Below are 18,171 nucleotides of genomic sequence, written 5' to 3' on the forward strand. Positions count from 1 at the left end.
GACAAAAGGAATGGAAGGAAGGGACTGAGCAGGACTGCCTCTGTCTGGAGATGAAATGGGTGTCTGAAAAGAGCTTCTCAGAGTAAATAATTATGCTAAGCCTTGAAAGATAAGTAGTTCTCTAGAGGGAAAAAAAAAATCAAAAGGGAGAATAGAGAGTGTCACAAGCAGAGGTAATAGCTGAATATGATTATGTGAACATTCATGGCATCTCTAGAGAATGGTGGATAGACCAGGGTTATAGGAGATGTCTCATCATATTAGCTGTGGCTAGTCTTGGAAACCCTTGTAGTCCACACTAAAGTACTGGAACTTTACTCTCAGACTAGAAACTGAAAGATGAAACCCATGTTATAGAAAGATAATTGACATCAGTATGGAGAAGTAGAATAAGAAAAAGAGAATGGAGGCAGATGAAATTTAAATGTAAAATAGATTAACAATCAGCAGAGGTCAACAATGAATACACTAAAAGGAAACAGGAAATAGAGGAAATACACTAAAAGGAGAGGGAACAGAAGATTCTGGCATTTTTCTTATTCTGGGTTTGCGGTGGTTTAGGTGGTTTAAAAGTCTTTCAGTATACTGCTTTGATATGGAAAAACACTCCTTCCATTAAGAGCACCAAGTTGCAGTTAGAGAGGGAGGGAGCCACACCATAAGAGACTCTTAAAAACTGAGAATAAACTGAGGGTTGATGGGGGGAGGGTGGGTGATGGGTATTGAGGAGGGCACCTGGTGGGATGAGCACTGGGTGTTGTATGGAAACCAATTTAACAATAAATTTCATATTAAAAAAAAAAAAAAGAGTGCCAAGTTGCTACAATATTCTTCTAAACAGAATATGTCCTTCTGGATCAAAGTGAGAGATCCTATTTTGACTTCAATACAAGCTTTTGAGAGAAACTTATAATCAGGAATAACTTTCTGGGTAGCCAGTAGTAAAACACCTAAACAACTGTATTTCACCACCATAACTGATACAAATAGTGGACACCCTACCTTGATGGTCCTGTCCAAAGATGCACTGGCAAACTGGTTGTTATCTTTGGGATTAATCACAATCTGCATAACATAATGGGTGTGTCCTTCAAAGACTTGTGAGCAGGACCATTTTTTATCCCAGTCCCAGAGCTTAATAAGCATGTCATCTAGGCCAAAAGAAAGTCTTAAGTTAGTTGCAATTTATATTTCTTTCAGTCAGAACTAAGATGCAGTCTCTGTGCTTTTTAAGGCAGCAAATCTAAGAGAAATCATACATTCCATGACTTAAAGAATCAGAACTGAATACATTTTTCAAAATCCTTATTTATCCTAAGAATAAACTTAACTCTCTACACAAGAGCAGAGATAAGATACAGAAATTACTAATGGCAAATACAAAAGTTTCATGAGAAAATTTAAGAAAGCCTCAGTGGGCTTTACAGAATGACAAAAGAGTAACACAAGTTTGATTAGAATCTAAGTATGACTGAATAACAAGGTCGGTGACTAGGGAATAAGCATTCCTCTTATATGAACGGCTAAAAAAAGCTTTGAATTACTTCTCTCAATTTTAACTTAAAAATGTTTCAAAGAACCATTACCAATTCAATGCAACTTGTCTTAATTGCCCTCCAAAGAGTCCACTGTTTTAGATGGAATACCAGCGAGCAAAGTAGCCCAAGTATAACCTGAGTAGGGTATATGGCAATCCAGCAAAAACTCACTTACCAGCATGTAAATTAGCTTTCTGTTCAGATGTTTAATCATCTAGACCTGTAGGCCTTCCCTGACAGGAACTGGAACAAGTGCTATACAAATCCTAAGCAGAGTTGATATTTCATTAAATACAAAAGCAAGCAGCATTGATAGCACACTAATGGATTTAAATAGTTTAAAGGCTGCTTGGAATTAGAACTCTACTTGTAATGGCAGTGAAAGAATTGCACGTCTCGCTGAATGAAAATGAATGACTCAAAGAGATGCACGTAACCAAAAGAAGTCACTTCTTACCGCTGCTAGTGAGAATGAAAGGCTGGGTTGGATGAACAGCAATACAGCGAATATAGTCCGAGTGTGCTTCAAACATATGAACCCTCTCCAGAGTGTTGTAATTGAACACTCTGATCTGCATATCATCCTGGAAATGAAAATCTAGAAGTCATTACTACTGTTACGAAGTCAACTGCACAAGAAAAGTGGATTATAGGCTCAAGGATTAAAGTCCAAGCTTCAAAACATTACACTAATTAAAAAATCAAGAATTAAATCATCCACATTATCACTGACCAGTTCAGAAATTGAACCGAAGGGATTAGAGATTCACAGAATTACTTACCGCTCCTGTCACAACCCAATTCTTTCTTGCAACAAACTTTGCAGCTCGAACAGGAAGATCACATACTTCAAATGTTTTCACCAATGTCTTTAAAATTAATAAAAACACATACACTTTGAGTTATGAGAAAATAACAAAAGAATCTATTGTTATATTTAAAACATCTATTTATTTAGATCACTTCTAATTTAAAAATATTTTCAGGCTAAAATACAAAAGTTCAACAATCAAATGAAAAACACAGACCAATCTTCTCTTCTTTAACAGTTTCAAAATTAAAATACTTACAAAGGATAAAAGAGAGCAAATGTCCACAAGATGAAATTCCAGATCCCCTGTGCTCCAGCCTGCCCTTTCCTTTCTCTCTAGCCTCACCTTTGGCTACTCCCAGCCTTACCTTTCCTCCTCCTGAAAACCTACCCACAGATCCTTACACTCCCCTTTCAAAACACAGCACCTTCATAATTATGTGTTTAATGTCAATCTTTCCTACTAAGCTCCCTGAGGGCAGGAATCTTTTCACCACTGTATTTCCAGAGCTTAGAACAGTGGCTGGCAAACAACCAGTGTGTAACAACTATTTGTTGAATAAATTGGCTTAGTTTGTTTATTTATTAAAGCTTACTTATTTATTTAGAGAAAGAAAGACACCACAAACAGGGGTGGGCCAGAGAGAGAGAATCCCAAGCAGGTTCTGCACTGTCAGCATAGAGCCCGATGCAGGGCTTGAACTCACGAACTGTGAGATCATGACCTGAGCAGAAACCAAGATTCGGACGCTTAACCGACTAAGCCACCCAACACCCCTGCTTAGTTTTCTTTTTAAAATTAAACCCGTCAACTCACAAAATAAACTCCTAAAAAAGATGCAGTTGTTTTGTACATCTCAGCAATATGTTTCCATACAAATGCTGTTTACCTGTCTTTAGTGAAGTTATGCTTTACACAGTGATTTAGATATCTCTTCAAGTTGTTCAGAATGGAATAATATACACAGGATAAAAGTAGATAACTAGGAGACCCCTCCTAGAAAGAACAGGGATAAATGCATCTTTTTGTCCTCCTACTTTGATGCCTTATTTTTTTAAATTCTGAAAATCAAGCTATCATTTTGCAGTATCTTTTTTTGTACCAGAGAGTAATGGAAAAAAGTACAATCTTACTAACTGATGAACCATGTGCACTAAATAAAAAGAACAGAAGCCAGTAAACCTGAAACTAATGTAACATCGTATGTCAACTATACTAAAACAAGCAAACAAACAAAAACTAAGTTACAAAAAAAAAAAAAAAAAAAAAAAAAAAAAAAAGAATAGAGACAGACCTCAAAGATTCTTCACACAAAAACATTAAATGGGGAAGCTCCAACCTGTACAACCACTGTCAGTTGATTACAATACAGACACTGAGAGCAGAAAGAACATGCAGTCTCTAAGATGATGGACAAATCCACGAAAGCTTATGAGTAGTCAATAAATCCAGGGATCTGCTGAGCCGTACACATAAAGCAGCTGCAGAACAGTCATGGTTCAGGTCCATGTTAAGTGCTATGACTGATACAAATAACACAAGAGACGGTCTCCACATTCTAGAACGTAAACAGTCTAAACAGGAGGAAAGGCTATACACTCAACAAACACTCAATGTAAGTCAGGAAAATAATGATTAATACTTGTATGGTACCTTACAGGTCTCACACACAATTTTATCTAATTGGATTTAATCCTTTTGATACTCCTGTGATATAGGGAAGGCAACAATATCATCTTCATTTTAGATAATTAAACTGAGCCTTAACATGGTTAAAAGGCTTGCCCACATCACTTAATTGGCAGGATGGCTTCAAATTCCAACATACTGATTTTTTAATCATTGGACTCACCACCTCAAAGACGTATTTGAAATTCAAGTACATTTGAATATACTTCCAAAAACTTTTTGCCTCTTTCAAGAATTTTGCTCTCGGGGCGCCTGGGTGGCTCAGTCGGTTAAGCGGCCGACTTCGGCCCAGGTCATGATCTCGCAGTCCGTGAGTTCGAGCCCCGCGTCGGGCTCTGTGCTGACAGCTCAGAGCCTGGAGCCTGTTTCAGATTCTGTGTCTCCCTCTCTCTGACCCTCCCCCGTTCATGCTTTGTCTCTCTCTGTCTCAAAAATAAATAAACGTTAAAAAAAAAAAAAAAGAATTTTGCTCTCAATATACATGAGTGCCAAGTAGCTTCTGTTGGTGATAGAGGGGAAAAAGCAGGGAGAACCAAAAGAGACAAACCATTCAACAAAGACTTACTGAGTGTCTACTATAAATCTGTCAGATATGCACTTGGAGTAACAGTAGGAAATAAGACTAGGATAATCCCTGTCCACCTCAGAGCCGCCATTCTTGAAGGAAAGAAGGAAATTAGACAAGTTACCAATGAGGTAAATTATGAAAGTGGAAGCAAGCGGCCCTGCCAGAGGGCATAGGAGGGCACAAAAGAGAAACATGAGGCAAAGTGGGTAAAGATAAAGCAGAGTTACGTTACAGGAAAACCTAGAGAAGGGTAAGGGAAGTACACCTGGGATTTAGAACATACTACAGTGAAATGACAGCTGAGAAATGGCTAAATGGAGCGGAGACAAGGGATCCCCAGGAAGAATTAGGAAGCACAGTGAGGGCTCGGGGAGGCACTAACATATCTGTTTAGCATAAAACCACAAAGATTTTAAATGTGTGAATGCAGGAGATCAAAAAAAAAAGCAATTAGCAAGCATATTATCTCCATTAATACAAATGGATTCACAAGACGAAGATGTGAAATTGCAGAGGTGAGAATTCCTGATACAGTGAAATAGGGATAAATGGAATGTTCATTATTCATTAGCTCAAAAAGTAATTATTGAGTGCTTCCTACGTGTCAAACAATGTTATCAGCAGTAGCATAAAGCAGAGAACAAAGTGTTAATGTGTATAAATTGTCACTGATGGGGTTTTGGTTTAGTGTGCAGTCATTCTGTGTCATTAGTGACATAAGACTATAACAGTGTTTTTACGTTTATTCCTGGCCTTGATTTCCTAAGCCTATTTTTGCCATCTTAAATTATTCAATGTGAGGTTTGTCGGGTATTAAGAACTTAAACGTGGATGTTGAAGGTAATTATTGTATAAGTAGACACAGAAGTGTATGGAATATTGCTGACTATATGTTCTGTATTTTGAAGGAAAAAGATTAAGAATGGTCAACAAAAAGGAAAACGAGACAAACCAATCTGAAGTTAATTATTTACTCAGATGAAAAAGAGCAAAACAAGCATGTAAGGCAGACAATCCGTATAATGCATATTTTAATATGTGTAATCAAAAGCTGACTATAAATACTTCTCTGACATACTCTATAATTCATATGGCAGATTGAAAGTTATCTGCAAATAATTATATCAAGTACTTGGGAAAAATAAATAAAATTAAAAATCCCATTCCTAGGAACGTTAGAATATTCACTGAATAGAAAATTAAGTACTATTAAATACTTTATCTAGAGCAAGTGACCTTATATTGGTGGCAATTTCCTTAATTTCAAAGAAAAGTTAATACTACCTACGTCAGAATTTAACATTTAAATATTGTGTATGACAAGACCCAAACGTTTTATCCCACAAGCTATTACCCCATGAAATGTTAGTTCTGCTTTACTGAAAATACTTTGTACCAATCTATTTGAGAAAGCAGTCTGCATATAGCTAGTGGATTTTATTTCTTCTCTTTCATTATAATCACTGTCTAACACACTATTTCTAAAAAGTCCTTAAAAATTCCTACCTGTGTTTCATGATTCCACACGCACACACTGCCATTGTAAAGACTTGCCAACATCCATGGCTCTGTAGGATGCAAATCCACACTCTTAACTCGATCTGATCGAGCAGTTAGCTTTCTCTTTATATCAAGTCGCAGAGGCTAAGGAGAAACAACATCAAAAACCCACAAAACATTAAATTGCTACGCCAAATAAAACATATTTGAGATCTCAACTGAAACACTACATTAACACGCATTAATTGGCCTATAAAACAATTCAGTTTTTACTTTGCTAAACTGTAGGCACAGTTTCAAGTCTAAAGCACCTACTTCTTCACTCATAAAAACATATGAGTACTTAAGTTATTTTTAATTTACAGTAGTTGTTGTCAAACTTGTTGGCTTTGGGAATCTTGTACACTCTAAAAAAATTTACTAAAAAGCTTTTGTTTATGAAGTTTATATCTATTGATACCATGTGAAATATTAAAATTGAAACAACTTAAAAATACTTATTAATTCATTTTCAAATAACAAAAATAAACTCATTACATGTTAACTTAACATATTTTTATGAGAAACAACTATATATTCCAAATAAATTTAGTGAGAAGAGTGGTAGTGTTTCACATTTTTGCAAAACTCTTTACATTCTATCTTAATAGGAGAAAGTTGGTTTCTCATATTTGCTTTGGCCTTCAATATTTGTTCTGGTTGATGTTAGTCTCATGAAGATATGTAGATGGAAAAAGAGAAATATTTAAATAACTTTTTTCAAACAGCTATGAATATTCTTCTTTCATACACGTTAAAACTTGACAAGTGGTAGTTTCTTAACGGTTAGTTGCAATATGAAAACTGAAACCAGAGCCTGATGTGGGGCTCGATCTCATGAACCATGAGATCATGCCTGAGCTGAAATCAAGAGTTAGACACTTAACCAACTGAGCCACCCAGGCACCCCTTAAGGACACTGACTTTTAACTTACAAAAAAAAAAAAAAAAAAAAAAAATTGGTAATGAAGAATATACTAACAGTACAATTTGGTGACACTATACCAGTTCAGTTTTATCTTCTATTACTTTTACACCAACAGTGCAAATTATCAACATAGTGAAAAAGGCCAATAGCGTCTTACTATAAGGAAAACAGTTTTAATTTGTGAACCTCCTGAAAAAGAATGGGGGACTCCTAGGAGACTGCAGATCACATTTTGAGAACCCTTGGTTTACAGAATATCTAAGTAAGCATACATAAAATATCCACTAAATCACAATGTTGTGCCCATGTCATGAGTGTCCTATTCGAAAATATTCTAAAGTGTTATTCATGAAGTCTTAGTAATCCTAAACTATATCAATCAAAACAGTATGATACTGGCATAAAAACACATAGATCAATGGAAGAGAACAGAGAACCCAGAAATAAATTCATGCATATATGGTCAATTAGCCTGCCAAAAAGAAGCCAAGAATATACAATGGGGAAAGGATGGTCTCTTCAATAAATGTTTGGGAAACTGGACAGCCATATGTAAAAGAATAAAACTGGACCACTATCTTACACCATAGTTAATTTTACAAAAATTGACTCAAAATGGATTAAAGACTTGAATGTAAAACCTGAAGCCATAAAACTAGAAGAAAACATAGGCAGTAAGCTCCTTGACATTGGTCTTGATGATTTTTTTGGATCTGACACCAAAAATAAAGGCAACAAAAGCAAAAATTAACAAGTGGGTCTACATCAAATAAAACGCTGCACAGCAAAGGAAACATCAGCAATGAATTTCATTTCATTTCATTTCATCAATGAAAAGACAACCTACTGAATGGGAGAAAATACCTGCAAATCATATATCTAGATAAGGGATCAATATTCAAAATACGTAAAGAACCCATACAACTCAAGAACAAAAAAATAAAAAAATAATAAAAATAATCATCTAGTTAAAAATAGGCAGAGGTTCTGAATGGACACTTTTCCAAAGAAGACTACAGATGACCAATAGGTACATGAAAAATGTTCAATGTCACTAATCATCACAAGTCAAAACCATAATGAGATAGCACCTTACACCCATTAGAAGGGCTATTATCAAAACGACAAGAAATAACAAATGTCAGTGAGGATGTGAAGAAAACAGAACCCTTGTGCACTGTTGGCTAGAATGTAAATTGGTGAAGCCACTATTGGAAAACAGTGTGGAGGCTCCCCCCGCCACCCCCCCCACCTCTGCCAGAATTAAAAACAGAACTACCATATGTATGAAATGGCAATTCCACTTCTGGGTATTTATCCAAAGAACAAGGAAAGCACCAACTTGGAAAGATATATACACCCCCATGTTCACTGTAGCCTTATTTACAATAGCCATGACATTGAAACAATGTATAAGTGTCCACTGATGGATGAATGGATAAAGAAAACATATGTAATATATGCATACTATACATATAATATTCCATTGTATATATGTACATAATACATATTACATATATTTATATATAATATTCCATTGTATACACACACAGGAATATTATTCAGCCATAAAAAAGAATGAAACCTTGCCATTTGTGGCAACATGGATGGACCTTGATAGTATTATGCTAAGTCAAATAAGTTGGAAAAAGACAAACACTATATGACCTCACTTGTATGTAGAATCTTTAAAAAAAAAAATAAACACACACACACGCTAAACAGCTCAAGCTCATACATTCAGAGAACAGATCAGTGTTTGCCAGAAGCAAGGGGTGGGGATGGGCACAATGGATGGTGGAGGTCAAAGGGTACAAACTTCCAGTAATAAAATAATTAAGTCCTGGGGATAGAATGTACAACACGGTGACTAGTTAATAATACTGTGTTGTATATAGAAAGTTGCTTAGACCTTAAAAGTTATCACAAAAAAAAATTACTCTAACCACGTATAGTGATGGATGTTAACCAGACTTACCGTTGTGACCATTTCACAATATATACATATGCTAAATCATTATATTGTACACATGAAATTAACATAACATTATTTCAATTATAACTCAATAAAAAAAGTGATTTCTTCAGAGAAAAGTATTTTGGCAATAGTATTAGTAAATACTAGATGAATGGGATGTGTGATCAATATGGGTTATATCCATGTCCATGAAGGCCTTTGGAGGCAAATGGGAATATTTATAACATTTTAATGGATTTAAAGTTATAGGAACCTAACATACTTAATTAGGAACCTAACTGATGCATTACTTAGTAATCTAATACAAGAACCTAATTCTAATTAGAACAATTTTAAACAAAAATTAAAATACTCTTGAGTCAGAAAATGCTAATAGTTTAAAACAGCTTTTTTCAACCTGGATTCATCTACACCACAGACAAGAAAATGATGTGAATAAAGTATTTTCTCAATTCTCCCAAGAATACTTACCATTCTAGAAAAAAAGTTAATTCATTATAAACAGTGATACCTTTGGATTTAGTCTTAATTCTCTCTTGGACACAGATTGGGGAAGACTGATTTAAAATGTTTCCCCTTCGACAGGTTTTAAACACAACCGAAAAGTTTATTTGGCAAGTTGAGTTACTGCGGAATCTTTATTTCTGTAATCTTCCAGAATGATCATGAATGGAACAGAAATTTAAGGTTACTTTTCAACACAAAATGAAGATCACTAGATATTTTCAGCAGAGATAATTTTCTGAAACAAAGCAAACGCCTCACAAGGCTTTTATTCATCTACTACTTCCAACCCTGTTGGAACTTCTATACACGCCTCTCCCACTTTTAGCAATAACCTAGATCTCTTTACTTCAAAAGATCAGAGTTCATTGGCTCTTCTCTACAATCACCAAAAAATGTTTCCACTGGTGTGCCTTTCTCTCCATCTCAAACTCTCTACTGTCAAATCACCCTGTTGAAACTTCTATACACGCCTCTCCCACTTTTAGCAATAACCTAGATCTCTTTACTTCAAAAGATCAGAGTTCATTGGCTCTTCTCTACAATCACCAAAAAATGTTTCCACTGGTGTGCCTTTCTCTCCATCTCAAACTCTCTACTGTCAAATCACCATCCTGACACTTCTTGGTCATTCAGGGAAGCAGGACTTTTTACTTCATCCTTTTCTCAATTTTGCCTCATTAATTTGCATGACAAATTTCAACTCCTTTTGCTGGTCTCTTCAGAGTGAACAAACATGAAATGTCTATTGTGTGCCAGGAACCACAGTGGGGGCTTTCACGTAAGCCAGCACATTTCACACTTTTCCTCTAGCAAATGAGGAAATCCATCACTTACAAACTGTGTATATTTTACCACATGGATGTTTAATGATTACTGAGTAAAAGTGATGCTATGGAAAGTTGGGCCGGGGGACTAAGCAACTCTAGAATACCTCCAAGTATCCCTAATTCACAAATCCCAGTTTAAAAAGCACATATGAAATCTCTTGTTACATTTCTCCCAACATTTCAGTGACTACTTTGAATGAGACACTGTATTAGACACTCTAGGATACAAACACGAGTAAGATATTCATACTTACCCTTCGTTCCAAATGCCTCCATTTTCCAAAAACTGGATGCATTTGGGACTCTTTTTTTTTTTTAATGTTTATTTATTTTTGAGAGAGAGAGAGAGACAGACAGACTGTGAGCAGGGGAGAGGTAATGAGAAGGGGAGACAGAGAATCGGAAGCAGGCTCCAGGCTCTGAGCTGTCAGCACAGAGCCCGATGCGGGGCTTGAACTCACAGACCGTGAGATCATGACCTGAGCCGAAGTCGGACGCTTAACTGACTGAGCCACCCAGGCGTCCCCATTTAGGACTCATCTTAAATGCTGCTGCCACCAATAAAATCTTTTGGATTACCTTAGCCAGAACTATCCTTTCCTAAGGGATCTTATCGAAGTTAATTTTAACCTTTAACATTTGTATACGTATCTCTTTTTGCTTTATAGAGTCGATTCTTCTTAAGGGCAGGGTCATTGCTTTACTCATGTCTTTATCTCCACAGCATCTTCTATATTTGGATATGGGGTTTAAGGACAGATGGTATAATCCAGGTCTAGGGAATTATGCTGCACCCAAATTTCAGTTCTGCCACTCATTTCAAATATGCAATAATGGGCAAGTTTACTTAGAACTTCTCTCAGGTTCGACATTAAGAAAAACGGGGATAATACTTTTATCTACGTCTTATTGTTATGAGAATTAAATTCAGTGTTAAGCAGTTAGAATAGTGCCTGGCCTATCATAACCGCTCCATAAACACTTCTTATAACTCATTCTCCCAGCTGTTGAAAGACTTAGGAGGCAAATGATTAGCAAATTGCATGGGCACATAATAAACACTCTATGGTAAACAAGTGAAAAAATAAATTCGTATTTATATCTCATAAAAAAGATTTTAAATGTATTAAAGAATGAAGGATATTTCGTTAGAAAATGTCCATTACTGAAAGCGCAGCAGATCCCAGACCAGAGCGGATCACTGGCAATATGAAGTAGGATCATTAAGAGACCTGAGATCTTGTTCCGGGGCCCTTAACCTGGGGACCCAACGAAGTTCATGGATAAGGATAGGGGAGAGGTGGTCTCTAGTGAACCCACTGAATTTTTTGCAACGCTGTGTGCTTCTCTACCCATTATCCATAACTTTCACCAGTTTCCCTAAGGACTCAACCTCTGCTGTAATCCCAACTCTGCCTCAATTAGCTTTTTACAAGCTTTTTTTTTTTTTTTTTTTTTTACCGCAATATACAGATTTTGGATTTATTAATCCCAAAGTTCTTCAAGCTCCAAAATCTCTGAACCTATCCTCCATAACAAGTAAAAAGTGGGGGGAGGTGCAGGATAATGTTTAAATACCGAATACCGACTTTCTTACTTTTTTGCAGAAATCATATCCTCACACTATTGTACTTTTTTCCTTCTTATTAGAACACTCTTGGGCAAAAGTACTTTAGGGTATTTTTGAGGGTGAGAATGCCAATAAAAAAAAGTGCTATCTGTCCTGACTGCCATTCTTACCAGCCACTATACTTGCAAATGCAGAAAAGCACACCAGTTTTATAGGCAACATCCTAACCCTTCTTTGCCCCCTAGAAACTTAAAGTGGGATGCCAAAGCATTCGAAATTCCACTTTGAACTCCATATACACTTTATTTACCTATTTCAGAGGGAATGCTTTTCTGTTTAAGATCGTCAAGTGCGGTCAGCACACGCTATTATAGCAAGAACAAGCCCAACATGAGAGTACGGTCAGCTGCCGCCGTGTTAAGGGCAGAATGAGGTAGTTTTGCCAAAGCCCAGGCACTGCGTCTCCAAACCACCTCAGATTCCTGGGCCCCACCGCCGCCGCCTCCTTCAAAAAACTCAAACCGGACCAGGACCCCGCAAGGCCTGAGGCGGCGGCCGCATCCGCAGCCCGCACTCCAGCAGCTCAAGGCTGGCCTCAGACGAAAAGGCCCCGCTCCCTCCTGCAGCGTCTGGACCTACCATCGCTCCGTTGGTCAGAGCCCGGGAGCCCGCACTTGCCACCGGCGACGCAGACCCTGAGAGACCCACCGACCTGCTGCCGGCGGACTGACTGACGTGGAACTTCCGGGAGGCGATTCTCGCGATAATGGAAGCCAGGCCGCGAGCGCCTGCGCAAACGTGACGCAGGGTGGACGTTTTCCACCGCCCTCTCAGTTTCCTAGGCAACGCGGCCTTCTAAACTGTCCGGAGCCGAAGGGTTTGGGAAGGCTGCGTGTGGTCTTTACCACCAAACGAAATGGACTCGAACCCGTGAGGGGAGACTGAGAACTGGAAACCGAGAGAGAAAAAAAGATGAGAAAAACGAAATGCTTAATCCCTTTGGACGCTAACGGCAGGGGGAGCACCGCCGTAGTGGAGTTGTGGTTTGAGGAGCCGCGTCCGCCTCTTCCGACTCTGGCTCTGATGGGAGGGACGGGGAGAGGAGGCGGAGCACGGGTGCAACGCCTCAGTACTAAGATGGCCTGAGAACTAGGACCAGGAAATTCTCTGCGAGCCCTGGACCGAGCGCCGAGTGAGGCTGGGAAGAAATGGGCAGACTCAGGGCCCGGCTTGAGGCCAATAAGTTTGCAGGGAGGCCAAGAGCCTTCAGTCTGGAGCCCCCAAGAGATAGGGACTCCAATCATGCATGATCATTTGTTACTGAGCATCGACTGTGTTATTCATTTATTTAACAAATATTTATCGATCTTCAGCTGTGTGCTAGACCTACTTTCCTCTCAAACCCTTCCATCAAACTGAATTATCTCCATTTGACTAATGAGGAAACTAAAGTTGAAAGAAGTGGCCTGACCAAGGCCACATAGTAAGTGGTGGAGTCGGGATATCATCCCAGATTCATGTGTCCTCAAAGTCCCGTGATCTTTCTACTACATCAGAGTATCTCTTCATAGAGGTAACTGTAGAAAGGACATGAGCCACAGGTTGCAAAAACTGCGAGAGCATTTGCCTGTCACCATCCTCCTATATTCCTGCTTTTATTTTGTTTTCAACACCGTGGGCCAAATAAAAACTTGTTACGTTTAAATGAGTACCTCTGGCCTGACAGAAGCCTTGGCTTTTTAAGACCTCTGTATTTTCAGAAAGGCAAAAAGTGTGTGTGTGTGTGTGTGTGTAGAAACATTCAGAGAGAGACATGGACTCTGCGTGTCTTTTAGTGAGAGCTTTGCTGCTAATGTGATCTCTTTGTGGGCCTCAGTTTTCCTGATATTAAAAATAGGTTGTGGCCGCCTGGGTGGCTCAGTTGGTTAAGCCAGAGGACCTCGGCTCAGGTCACGATCTCCCTGTTGGTGGATTTGAGCCCCAGGCAGGGATCTGTGCTGAGGGCTCAGAGCCTGGAGCCTGCTTCTGATTCTGTGTCTCCCTCTCTCTCTGACTTTCACCTGCTCACGCTCTGTCTCTCTCTGTCTCTCTCTCAAAAATAAACATTTAAAAAAAAAAATAGGCTGGATAATCTCTAAAGATCTTTCCATTTCTACTATTCTGTGTTTTTGCAATATTTAATAGAAGAGTGGGTCTGGAACTGGATTTTAATGCCAGCAGTTTTATCTTATGAAATATAAATTGAGAAGAGTTCGTTGAAAATTTTATGAATTCAAACTATATGTAATTTGCTTGAATAGTGGTGCTTCTAATATTTCTGATTCCTGGATACTCTTGCACTTGAGAAAGTATCTTAAGACTTGGCACATTACCAAGCAATACAAAATAACATATCATCTCTATCCTCAAGGCACTCAGTTGGGGATACTTAAATCCTTAAATACACTAGGCACCCAAGGATTTATTTAGTTAGTATTGATGAGAGCTGAGCCCCCCGTGTCACACTCACTGTGACTCTACCTTTTCTCATTTTTCCCACTGCAGTTAACCAACATTAAGTTCTGCAGTTGTATACTATAAATTCATTCTTCTTTCAACCATACATACTGAATTTGTACTATATCCAAAGCACTATACTAGGTGCTGCCTATAAAAATTTTAGACCTATAAAAATTTAGTCTTGGATTTGGTTAAAAGAAATTCCATTTTAAATACGATTCTCAAATATGAACTAATAGATAAAATAACTAACTACATGTGTGTATATTCCTAAGTTTTCAATGGTGAGTTTAAAATCTTTTGTTTACTCTGTGGTTTAGAGGAGACTGGAAGGTTAGGAAAATAGCTCTGGGGAAGAAAATAAATATGAACAAGCTTAGCAAATTGGTAAAGGGTTTCCCAAGAGGTTGATTGCAATTGATCAACAGATCTTAAAGTCTTACTTGGTCAATTTCTAGGATGACTGTTTCACCCCTTTTTTCCGCTGCTGTGAGAAATCCAAATGGAAGTAAAGTCAGCAATGCCTCTATCAGTACTCTGTATACACCTTGCTCTCCCCATTCTATTCCCACCCCTTCATCAGAAGTTGAGGAAGTGAAAATAATTCCTGGAAAAGTCTAGTTGGCATTTTCAAAAAATAAAACTCTGTGTATGAATGTGTGTGTGTGTGTGTGTGTGTGATCATTTAGCAAAGTGGTGAGTAGGTACATGAACAATAGCCTAGTTTCTCTCTTCAAAGGGAGGTGAGTTATGTACAAATAATGAAATACTATACCAAATATGAGTACCTTGAGAAGTACCAATAAAGTACTCAAAGGATAAAATATCCAGCCAGGGATATCAGTTTGATAAAGGAGGAATAATGTGAGCAGGACTTTGAGTTAAAGAGTACGTGGTATATTTGAGAACCACAAAAGTCCAGTTTGCCTGGTATTTGTTTAGGACACTGAGGGAAAAGCATGGAGAGGAAGGACAGAGCTAGAGCCTGAAGATTCTTAAATAGGGAGGAATTGGACTTTAATTCAGTAAGCAATTTGGAACCATTAAACCAGAAAAGAAACCTGTTCATACCTGCACTCTGTAAGATTTACCATTTGTTGATGTGTATGAACAAATGGATTGGGACAGTGAAATACTACACAAGTTCAAGGGAAGTAAGTGTGGAAATAATGGTTATGAATGAATTTTATTGAGTGTCCACTATGTACTCAGCATGAGAATATGCACTTTGCATACTGGGATTCATACAGTAGTACTAAAAGACTTTATTTTCTCCAACTTATAGATGAGAAACTGAGGTCTGCTTGGTTAAGTGATATGCTCCATGCCACACTGCTCAAGAATGAGTGACAGCCTTGAGATATGAATCCAAGTTTATCTCCAAAACAAGTGCTGTTTGTTTTTTTCAATAGCATCTTTTAAAGTTTATTTATTTTGAGAAAGATACCGACAGCATGAGCAGGGGAGGGGCAGAGAGAGAGGAAGAGAGAGAGAATCCCAAGCAGGCCCTATGCATCAGTGCAGGGTCTGACGCGGGACTCAAACTCATGAACCACAAGATCATGACCTGAGCTGAAATCAAGAGTTGGACGCCCAACTGACTGAGCCGCCTAGGTACCCCAACAAATGCTGTTTTTACTAGACTGACATTTCTTCCTTTTTCACTAAGAAGCTAGAATCAACAAGATACACAAATGATTTGAGTTTGTTGTGAATTAAGGGGTTGGGAGGTATCCTTTTTTTTTTTTTTTTCAATATATGAAGTTTATTGTCAAATTGGTTTCCATACAACACCCAGCGCTCATCCCAAAAGGTGCCCTCCTCAATACCCATCACCCACCCTCCCCTCCCTCTCACCCCCTCATCAACCCTCAGTTTGTTCTCAGTTTTTAAGAGTCTCTTATGCTTTGGCTCTCTCCCACTCTAACCTCTTTTTTTTTTCCTTCCCCTCCCCCATGGGTTTCTGTTAAGTTTCTCAGGATCCACATAAGAGTGAAAACATACGGTATCTGTCTTTCTCTATATGGCTTATTTCACTTAGCATAACACTATCCAGTTCCATCCATGTTGCTACAAAGGGCCATATTTCATTCTTTCTCATTGCCACGTAGTACTCCATTGTGTATATAAACCACAATTTCTTTATCCATTCATCAGTTGATGGACATTTAGGCTCTTTCCATAATTTGGCTATTGTTGAGAGTGCTGCTATAAACATTGGGGTACAAGTGCCCCTATACACCAGTACCGGAGTACTGGGTAAATTCCTAGCAGTGTTGCTGCTGGGTCATAGGGTAAGTCTATTTTTAATTTTTTGAGGAACCTCCACACTGTTTTCCAAAGTGGCTGCACCAATTTGCATTCCCACCAACAGTGCAAGAGGGTTCCCGTTTCTCCACATCCTCTCCAGCATCTATAGTCTCCTGATTTGTTCATTTTGGCCACTCTGACTGATGTGAGGTAATATCTGAGTGTGGTTTTGATTTGTATTTCCCTGATGAGTAGTGACGTTGAGCATCTCTTCATGTGCCTGTTGGCCATCCGGATGTCTTCTTTAAAGAAGTGTCTATTCATGTTTTCTGCCCATTTCTTCACTGGGTTATTTGTTTTTCGGGTGTGGAGTTTGGTGAGCTCTTCATAGATTTTGGATACTAGCCCTTTGTCCGATATGTCATTTGCAAATATCTTTTCCCATTCCGTTTGTTGCCTTTTAGTTTTGTTGGTTGTTTCCTTTGCTGTGCAGGAGCTTTTTATCTTCATAAGGTCCCAGTAGTTCATTTTTGCTTTTAATTCCCTTGCCTTTGGGGATGTGTCAAGTAAGAAATTGCTATGACTGAGGTCAGAGAGGTCTTTTCCTGCTGTCTCCTCTAGGGTTTTGATGGTTTCCTGTCTCACATTCAGGTCCTTTATCCATTTTGAGTTTATTTTTGTGAATGGTGTGAGAAAGTGGTCTAGTTTCAATCTTCTGCATGTTGCTGTCCAGTTCTCCCAGCACCATTTGTTAAAGAGACTGTCTTTTTTCCATTGGATATTCTTTCCTCCTTTGTCAAAGATTAGTTGGCCATACGTTTGTGGGTCTAGTTCTGGGGTTTCTATTCTATTCCATTGGTCGATGTGTCTGTTTTTGTGCCAATACCATGCTGTCTTGATGATTACAGCTTTGTAGTAGAGGCTAAAGTCCGGGATTGTGATGCCTCCTGCTTTGGTCTTCAAAATTACGTTGGCTATTCAGGGCCTTTTGTGGTTCCATATGAATTGTAGGATTGCTTGTTCTAGTTTCGAGAAGAATGCTGGTGCAATTTTGATTGGGATTGCTTTGAATGTGTAGATAGCTTTGGGTAGTATTGACATTTTGACAATATTTATTCTTCCAATCCATGAGCACGGAATGTCTTTCCATTTCTTTATATCGTCTTCAATTTCCTTCATAAGCTTTCCATAGTTTTCAGCATACAGATCTTTTACATCTTTGGTTATATTTATTCCTAGGTATTTTATGCTTCTTGGTGCAATTGTGAATGGGATCATTTTCTTTATTTGTCTTTCTGTTGCTTCATTGTTAGTGTATAAGAATGCAACTGATTTCTGTACATTGATTTTGTATCCTGCAACTTTGCTAAATTCATGTATCAGTTCTAGCAGGCTTTTGGTGGAGTCTATCGGATTTTCCATGTATAATATCATGTCATCTGCAAAAAGTGAAAGCTTGACTTCAT

The 18,171-nt window shown here is 38.2% G+C and overlaps 1 protein-coding gene across 1 annotated transcript in view; it reads right to left on the minus strand.

Annotated features, from left to right (window-relative positions):
• Nucleotides 1-12,804, minus strand: part of COPB2 (COPI coat complex subunit beta 2) — a 31,865-nt gene extending 19,061 nt beyond the window's left edge. Inside the window, exons 1-5 of the mRNA XM_030328965.1 lie at nt 12,596-12,804; nt 6,114-6,251; nt 2,321-2,407; nt 1,996-2,122; nt 1,003-1,151 (exon numbers count right to left, since the gene is read on the minus strand). Coding sequence (XP_030184825.1) covers nt 1,003-1,151; nt 1,996-2,122; nt 2,321-2,407; nt 6,114-6,251; nt 12,596-12,598 — 504 coding nt within the window. The 5' untranslated portion in view covers nt 12,599-12,804. The remainder of the gene's footprint in view (nt 1-1,002; nt 1,152-1,995; nt 2,123-2,320; nt 2,408-6,113; nt 6,252-12,595) is intronic.
• Between the last annotated feature and the right edge of the window lie 5,367 nt (nt 12,805-18,171).

This window comes from Lynx canadensis, chromosome C2 (assembly GCF_007474595.2).
Source record: "Lynx canadensis isolate LIC74 chromosome C2, mLynCan4.pri.v2, whole genome shotgun sequence".
Lineage (NCBI taxonomy): Eukaryota > Metazoa > Chordata > Mammalia > Carnivora > Felidae > Lynx > Lynx canadensis.